An 8434-nucleotide genomic window follows, 5' to 3' on the forward strand; every position below is an offset into this window, starting at 1 on the left:
TTCTGGAACTTTTGCTGTGACAGGTCAGGTTTGCTCAGTGTAATTGTAGGCAGATGCTGGTGTTTGGCTAAAGAGACTGTAAATACCAACAGCTGTGAGAGGAATGCTCGTCCCAAGGTGCAGTTTCATCTCCTGTGAGAAATGCAAGGTATCTTTTGAAGAAAGCATTTATTCTGCTTTAGAATCGTAAAGTCATAGAATGTCCTGGGTTGGAAGGGACCTTAAAGATCACCTAGTTCCAACCACCCTGTCACTGGCAGGGTCACCTTCCACCAGACCAGTTTGCGCAGGGCCCAGTCCAGCCTGGAACACTTACAGGGACAATTTACTTCTGTGAAGATGGGTGGAAAGGCCCGGCTGGGGTTCTGGGCATTTACTGTCTTTGGGCTGTGGGCAGTCTGGATGCCTGGCTGTCCACATTCCCTGCAGGGTGAATTAACTGCTGCTACCATAGTTATTTCTTTTAGTTTCTTCCACACACAACTGGAGGAAAAAACCCCTGATCTTTAAGGAAAAACAGTCATCTTTGGGATTGTCTAAAAATCCATCTTGTGGTTGCTGGGGCAGAGGGTGGTGGTGTGGGGATCAGCCTCTTCTCCCACCCACCCATTGATAGGACAAGGGGATGTAACCTTAAACTGTGCCAGGGAGGTTTATGTTGGACATTGGGAATGATTTCTCCACAGGAAGAGTGATTAGACATTGGAATGGGTTGTCCAGGTGGATGGTGCAAGTCACTTGGAGGCATTTAATGAACGTCTGGATGTGGTACTCAATGCCATGGTACAGTTGACACAGTGGTGTTCAGCTAGAGGTTGGATTCAATGATCTCAGAGGTGTTTTCCAACCTTTAGAATTCAGTGATTTGTAAATTTGTGGCTTTATGACTGTTATTATTTCATACCACAACTTAAGGATGCCCCGCAGTGGCGGGAGGCAGGGAAATCTCTGCAAGGTTACCGTGTTAACCTCGTCAGGAGGGGCCGCCGAGGCCGGGCGAGTTTCCGTCAGCCCCGAGGCGTGTTCCCCCGCGTTTGGCCCCGGCTGCAGGCGCGGGCGGTGCCCAGGCCCGGCTCCGGGCGGTGCCGCGGGCGGTTCTCCGCGGTTTCCCAGCGCCCCGCGCGGCGCCGCCCGGCCCGGCCCGGCCCGGCGCGGCCTTGGGGAGGGAGCGCGGAGCCGCCTCCGGGCCCGGGCCCCGCGCTCGCCGAGATGCCGCTGCTGGTTAACGGAACGCGGGTGGACCTGGCCCGGCCCACGGGGGACATGATCCGCGCCCACCCGCACCTGGAGGTGAGGGAACCGGGAAGGGGCCCTGCCGGAGGTCCCGGGGCAGGAGCGGCGGTTGTGCCCGGGCGGGGTGGGTGGCGGAGCGGGGCCCCGCTTGAAGCGGCCCGGGGCAGGGGCGGCCTCGACCCAGCGCGTTCCCCGCTCTCTGACAGCCGAGAGCCCGGGGTAGTGGAAAATAAATAAATCGGTGTTGGTGGAGGGGCACAGCGGAGAAGGTGCGGCCGGGGGTGGGGGGTGCCCCGGCGCGGCCGGGCGGGCCCTTTCTGCGTGAAATGCCAAAATCTGGCGATAGAATGTCAAGGAGGGCACTCTGAGGAAGTTGCTGACCTTGCTTCCAGGTGTAAATATTATAATCCTAACGGCGGAGTGCGAGCCAGGAATGTGAGCAGAGCTGCTTGGGGAGCTGTTTCCCCATCAGGTGTTTCTTTACAGACCCTGAGATTATGCAGAAAACCAGGGCAAATTTGATAAAGCTGTGAAGTGTTTTCTGAGCCCACAATGGAAATTCGTCCCCAGAAGGTCTGTGATGAAGTTCTACAGTACTCATAGCCCAGGAATCCGGGTTTTGCACACACCAATCAAGCTAATAAACGACATACCCTTATTTTGCAAAGTGCAAAATAAATATTCTGGGTTATGGCAATAGAAGACTGAAACTTCTGTATTTCAAGTTTCCTGTTGTGATTAAACTTCCAAGATCAGTTCTGGTATTATCTAATGTAATCTTTGCCCAGTCCAAATGCTTTTTATTGTGCCTTCATTTTATGGACAACATAACAGGGGAAGGTGTTTTGTGTCTGTCTGGAATGATGGGATTTAACTATTAACTTGTTCAGTGTGAGGAAAACAAAAAACTTTCAAAATTCAGAATACTCTGTAATACAAAATACACGTGTTCCTCTCTGACCTGAGTCCCTTTGCTTTTCAGAGGTGATGTTTCTGTGAAGTAATGGATACACCTGAGAGTTCAGCCACTGTAGTATCTGTTATCATTTATCTTTAGGAAAAGGCAAAACTTCTGAGAAGTCAGCCTGCTCAGATTGTGGAACCCAAAGGCCTTCTCTATGTCCAGCAGAGAGAGTTTGCAGTGACTACCCCTAAAGATGGTGTGTAGGAACATAAACATTTCTTCCTATACTGAAGCAGCAATTGCAAGGGCTGAGTTCTTACAGTGTTTTCCTCCTTTAAAATAGGTTCTGTTTCCATTCTTGGATCAGATGATGCCACTACCTGCCACATAGTTGTGCTCCGACACACAGGTATCTCTAGAGGATGTTCAGGGCAAAGCCTGTACCCCTGAAATACGGAATTACTACTGGTTTATGTGGCATTAATGAAATAAATTGCAGTTACATTAGTACAAACCTGAATCCCCAAAAGTCACATAATGTGTTAACTCAAGACTCGCTCAGAGAGTTGGTGTGTTTAGTGTGAGAGTTTCAGTGCTCTCATTGCTCCATGAGCAGCTTTCAGGTTGCTCTGCACCTGTGGCCAGCAGCATTGCAGCCCTGGGCTGTGTCCAGCAGTCGGGCAGCACAGGGTTTGGATACTGCAGAGGTAGAATTTGTGGGAAGATCCTTGCTGTGTGCCTGGATTTCTGACATTAGCAACATTGCCTGGTCCTGTTAAGAGATGGTAACTATGCTGATTTTATAATAGCCCACACAGAGGGTGTTGCCTCGGCCAAGTCCCGTCCCCTGCTGGAGGCCGCTGTGCTGAGGGGGGAGCGAGGCAGTGGTGGGGCAGCTCTCCCCTGCAGCACTGGGGGCTCCCACAGTTGGTGCCACTGTCACTGAGTGCCTGTTGTGTGCCTGTTGTGTGCATTCACAGGCAGTGGAGCCACATGCCTGACACACTGCGATGGCTCCGACACCGAGGCCGAGGTGTCGCTCATCATGAGCTCGGTGAAGTCCTTCTCTAACTCCACAGGCTGTGGCAGGTCAGCTCTTGATCCCTTTTTCTGTTCTGCTTCTCAAAGCTTACTGCAGCTGTACAGCAGGGAGTTGTGAGGTGATTGTGTGGGGTTCAGAGCAGGAAACACCTCTTGATCAGCAGCTGCATGGCAAAGTGAAAATTACTTCCTTGACGGTGATTTTTGGGGGTATTTTTAGCAGTCATTCAAAGCACGGTTCTGTTCTGAAGAGTGTCTCTGTAAAACGTCACCATGAGGTTTGTGTTTACTATTTCCCGTTTAACTTTTGTTCCATATTTGCAAAATTTTCCACATAATTGGTTTTTGGTTTATATTATATTTTTCCCTTTTTCAGCATCCGACAGTCCATCAGGGAATTTTGTAAGTCCACATTAAAAAAAAAAATTGGTGCGGAGGACAGGACAGTAGGTAAAAAGCTCTGAAACAGAATTTAGCAGACAAGCTTCACTCTGGATGTGGAGGCTTTTGCCCCTGTAGTTTGGTAAGAACAAAAGCTAGCTCATTAACTTAGTTTCATAATTTGTAAGGACTTTACATAGACACTGCTTAGAGAAGAACCCTGCTGCATGGTCTGGAATAGTTGTGAGGAGGTCATGGAAACAAAAATCTTCAAGTTTAATTAACTGAAGGATGATTACAAAGTTCAGTCCAAACCAGGGATGCCAGAGATACCCCGGGATAGAATTGCATGTATTTAATATTTCTTCAAGCTTGTTTCTTCACAACTTCAAGTGATCCCTGAAGTTTTCAGAATGGAATTATCATTACTTGCTGTGTAATGCAGACCAACTTGGTGCATGTGATTGCAATAAGTGAGGCTTCTCTAATGATTGCTTTGCAATTTGGGCTGGGGATTATTTTGTAAACTTATTCATTTTGAGATGTCTTTTTAATTGCTGTTTCCTGTTATTCCATTTCTGTTAGGCTGGAAGTGCACCTAGTTGGAGGTTTCAATGATGATAGGCAGTTATCACAAAAACTTACTAATCAGCTTCTTAGTAAGTTCACGTTTTTTCCACTCTCATGTCCAAAAAAAAGAAATTAGTTCTGGCTGGATTTGGGTAGAGTTTGTTTGTGGTTTGAGTCCCCAGTCATTTACTGGAAAGAAGTGTGGATTCACTTTGAAAGGTCTTTTCCTCTTCCTGAGAACTTGGTGTGGAGAGGGGCTGGACTGCTGGGGCTTGCCCATGGTCAGTGCCTGGGCCACAGGGTCCGATCCTGTCCCTTCTCCCTTGGCTCCACAGCTCATACTGGGCTGTGGAGAGTTGGGTGCAGTTCAGCTGGGCTTTGATTCCTGGCTTGATTCCTGCTCATCTTCTGTGTGGTCTTGGGCAAGTGTTGTCACTCTCCAAATCTGTACATGTGGATGATTCATTAGTTACCATTCAGTTCATACCTTAAAGCGATGAAGTAAAATTTAATTACTGTTTGGAATTGTCTAATGAGAATTGTCACGTCTGTTTATAAAGTCCATAGTCCAGATGAGTGATGGCAGTGCTTTACTTGCAACTGGAAGTGTAAAGTACCTGCTTGCCTGGGAGTGCTATGGCTTGTGCTAAGCACTTTCTCACTTCTGGAGAGGCCTTTGCCCCACTGGAATGTGGAGGGGCAGGGATGGGGCAGGTGTCAGGATTGGAGGGAGGTGTTTTAAGGGGGCAGACAAAAAAGGAAAACCCGAGGCCCTGGACTGCAGTCTTGTGGCTGTGACACCTGATGGGGGTTATGTGTCATGTGAGAGTTCTGTGCAGAACAAAGTACTTTGGTTAACTTACTTTAACCTTCTGATTTTCATACATCAAGGTACAATTGGAATCAATACTGCTGTATTGCTATCAGAACTTCAAAAAAAAAAGGAGGGTTTTTTTGTTTTGTTTGGGATGGTGAAAGGTAGAACTAATTTACAGTTAATGAGAGATTGGGTTTGCTCACTATATATGTAATATTTTAGGAAAAAACGTTTAAATACAAGCTGCTAACTGTATAGCAGCCTAGAGCAGAGCTGATGTGATGCCAAAACTAAGCTAGTGTCAGTAGAAGGAGTAAGTGGCAGAGCACTTGCTTAGCAGATTTTTGCTGCTACAAATGGCCCCTCTCTGTAAATTCCTGTGAGTTTGAAGCAAATGTACAGAACCCTGTTTGCAGTGTTGCCCTACCTGGGGCAGGGGTTTAGGTGTGTGCCCCTCAGCCCCAGACAGCAGTGCCCTGCCACCACTCACTGACAGTTTTGCTGTCCTTGTCATCACAGGAGCGTTCGACCTCCAGCCGGAGGACGTTCATTTAGTGACTTTCTGTGTAACAGGTAAGAAAATGTTCCCTTGGGTTTGGAAGTGCCTTTCCTGAAATAAAAGGGCAGGGGGCTTCTCAGACATGGCTTTTTCTCTGTCCTGTGAGAAAGAACAGCACAAAGTCCTCCATACCGACGTGTACTTTTCCGTTTTACTGCTGGTGTGTGATGTCAGAGAGCCAGTGCAGGGGGCATTTGCTCCTCACCAAGTGCTGCTGCACTGTAATCATGGCCAGGTTATTTTGGCACATTTATCTCAAGAAACAGGCTCTGTGGATATCTTACAATTGAGAAGGGCACTTACAGACCTTTGTTCTGCTGGGCTGCTGGGCCTGCCTCCCTGCAGGGTCCAGTAAATTCATAAACTTCAGTTCGTAGTGTGTGACATCATGTGGAGGAGTAATTTCCTTTTTTTTGTATGATGTTGAGGTCACATTTCCATCCCCTTTCCATGTCAGAGGTGTTGATGACTCACATCTTTGAACCATGGCATCATGGGGGTTCTGTATTGTCGTTTTTTCCCTGTAAATTGTCCATGCAGAAGCAGGGGCAGTTGGCTGGAGCTGGCTGTTCTCTTAGGAGAGAGCTCCATGTCTGATGCATGTTGGTACTGACCTCTGCTGCCTTTTCCATATTTCTTTCAGGCTTTCTTTTTTTTCTGTCTTATGCAACATCAGATCTCTTGCTTTCCAATAACATACAGTTAAATAAATGCTGCTCAGACTAAATAAGTTTTGACTTATTTTTCTTCATTACAGAACTAAATGACAGAGAAGAACAAGATATTCACTTCCCAATCATTTATGGAATAGGTGAGTTAGTTAAATTAGAATTGAATTTTCTTTTGGTAACTGGATTGCTTTTCAGATTCCAGTAGTAGATGGGCTGCTTTTAGTGACTGAGGCAAGTACACCCGAGAAGTTGTACACAGCTGTCAGAGGTGTAGGTAAAAATGATTTTCTTGTGGTGCCACAGCTGGGGAGGTACACACATGGAAGAGGCCATGTACAAATGCAAACAGATTTTTTCCATTTAACTGCACTTCAGAGTTTATCAGTATCAAGCTACTATACTAAATTTATGCTTAGAATTTAATCTTATTCTCTTTGATTACTCAGTGTTTTTTCTAATTATTTTGCTTATGTCTGGAATATTGAAATGCTACCAAAGGAAATGAAGTAGAAATGTGCTGTCAGAGGCTTGGGGTCTGAGAAATAAAAGTGTGTGGGTTCTGCAGTTCTGCAACACAGTTTTGTTGGGGACATGGTCATTGTAAAGAAGTGCCTTGAAACAATTAATTTGTACTGTATTTAATCTCTATTTCCTACCAGCTGTGAATGTTAAAACAGCAGAGATTTTCCCTGCAACCTTCCCAGAAAAAGGGCCTGATGAGGATCTGCGTTCAGCCCATGTTTTAACAGGAGCACCAGTGAGTAAAAGGAACAGGGAAAATGGGGAGACCAATCAGAGGCAATGAAAGTTTGAGGAAAATATCCTTTGGTAGTTCTCTGGTTTTGGGTTCTGGGTTGGTTGTTACCAGTTCATGCTGTGTTTGTCAGAGTAGCAGGGGGATGCCAGTGCAGTTGGAGGGATGCAGGGCTGAGCTGGCCCAGTGTGTCTGGGCCAGGCCAGGCTGAGGGGAACTCTCCTTGTCTGGGGGAGCCCTGGCTGCCTCTGCAGCCTCCCTGTGTTGTTACAGCTGACCAACATCTACGACGCAAAGACAGAACAACTCCAGATTGGGCCTTATTTCTGGGGGCCTTTCCCACATGTGGATTTCTGGTTAGAACAAGATGATGCACAGATTTTACAGGTACGTTAAACTAACTAGGTTATTTTTGTTGCCTTCTAGCTGAGTAGAGAGAGCCGTCTTGTAGTCTGTCAGAACTTTTCCCCGTGTACTGCTGTCCCTGGGAGGGTGGGGCATAATCTTCTAGAAGGGCAGGACAATGAGAACATTGTATCCTGAGTGTCAAAAGCAGCTTTTGCTCCCATCTTCTTTTTCAGAACCTTTCCACGTCGCCCCTGGCTGAGCCCCCCCACTTTGTTTCTCACATTAGATCTACATTAACATTTCTAAAAGAGCATCCATTTCCATCTCGGTCCCTGTTCCCTGACAGGAAACCTCGCATCTACAAAAAAAATGAAGAAGGGTTGTGGGAACAGGCTTGTTCTGACAAAATCTAACCTGGAACCCACCCCCACAACTGCTTTAGGGAAATGCAATCTTGCAAGAAGAGCAATTTGTTGCAAAGAGCATATTGCTGGTCACAAATACTATTGTTCCTGTGCTTTTCAAAATAAAATATTTTGATAGAAGTAACTTGCTTTTTCTGCATTACTTATGTAGAAATCAGGGTTTATTTGAAGTAAGAATTTAGCTTTGTTTCGGTTCTGTTGCTCCAGTGCAGTAATCTGATGGGCAGAGGTAGAGAGGTGGCAATGCTGGAGACTGACAAGGTGAGTCACTGCACTGGTGTGCACGTCATTAAATGATTTTGCACACACAGGGAAAGAAAGAGCTTGCTGAAATGTAGGGAAGCATCCTTCAACAATAACTTAATTCCAGAATAATAATTTGAAGAATCTTTATTGAAACATTCAGGTAAGTATTTAAAGAATGAAGCTCATTCCAACAAAACTACTGATTTAACATTTCCAAATATAAAAACATTAAAAATTAATCTTTGTGGGGATAACTTTTATCCCAGCAAATTACTATTATTAACATACTTCATTGCACTAAAGAAACCAAGGAGGAAGACTAGTCAACTTAATTGCTTTTGCACTTTAGAAAAAATTGCACTGATTTACATAAATCACCCAAGCAAAATTAACCTTGTTCATGGCGTCCCAGCACTGCAGGCTTCAGAAGCTGAGAGTCAAATCAGGTGCCAGTAGAATTCAAAACCCTCAAATTTTGCAGATTA

At 45.9% G+C, this 8434-nt stretch overlaps 1 protein-coding gene across 4 annotated transcripts; it reads left to right on the top strand.

The window, feature by feature from the left end:
- Positions 1-1119: 1119 nt before the first annotated feature.
- NTAN1 (N-terminal asparagine amidase) lies at positions 1120-7827 on the top strand. Of its 4 annotated transcripts, XM_015642969.1 has the most exons (11): positions 1202-1290; positions 1720-1806; positions 2291-2393; positions 2481-2546; positions 3118-3226; positions 4145-4218; positions 5466-5519; positions 6263-6316; positions 6836-6933; positions 7204-7317; positions 7512-7827. In XM_015642969.1, exons 2-11 carry the CDS (start codon positions 1786-1788, stop codon positions 7689-7691), a joined length of 873 nt encoding a protein of 290 aa, XP_015498455.1. In that variant the 5' UTR covers positions 1202-1290; positions 1720-1785; the 3' UTR covers positions 7692-7827. The 4 variants fall into 4 exon arrangements, with proteins under 4 accessions (XP_015498454.1, XP_015498456.1, XP_015498455.1 ...); XM_015642968.3 differs by lacking the exon at positions 1720-1806 and having other exon boundaries at positions 1120-1290; XM_015642970.3 differs by lacking the exon at positions 1720-1806 and having other exon boundaries at positions 1121-1290; positions 7167-7317.
- Positions 7828-8434: the final 607 nt, after the last annotated feature.

Source organism: Parus major, chromosome 14, assembly GCF_001522545.3.
Source record: "Parus major isolate Abel chromosome 14, Parus_major1.1, whole genome shotgun sequence".
Lineage (NCBI taxonomy): Eukaryota > Metazoa > Chordata > Aves > Passeriformes > Paridae > Parus > Parus major.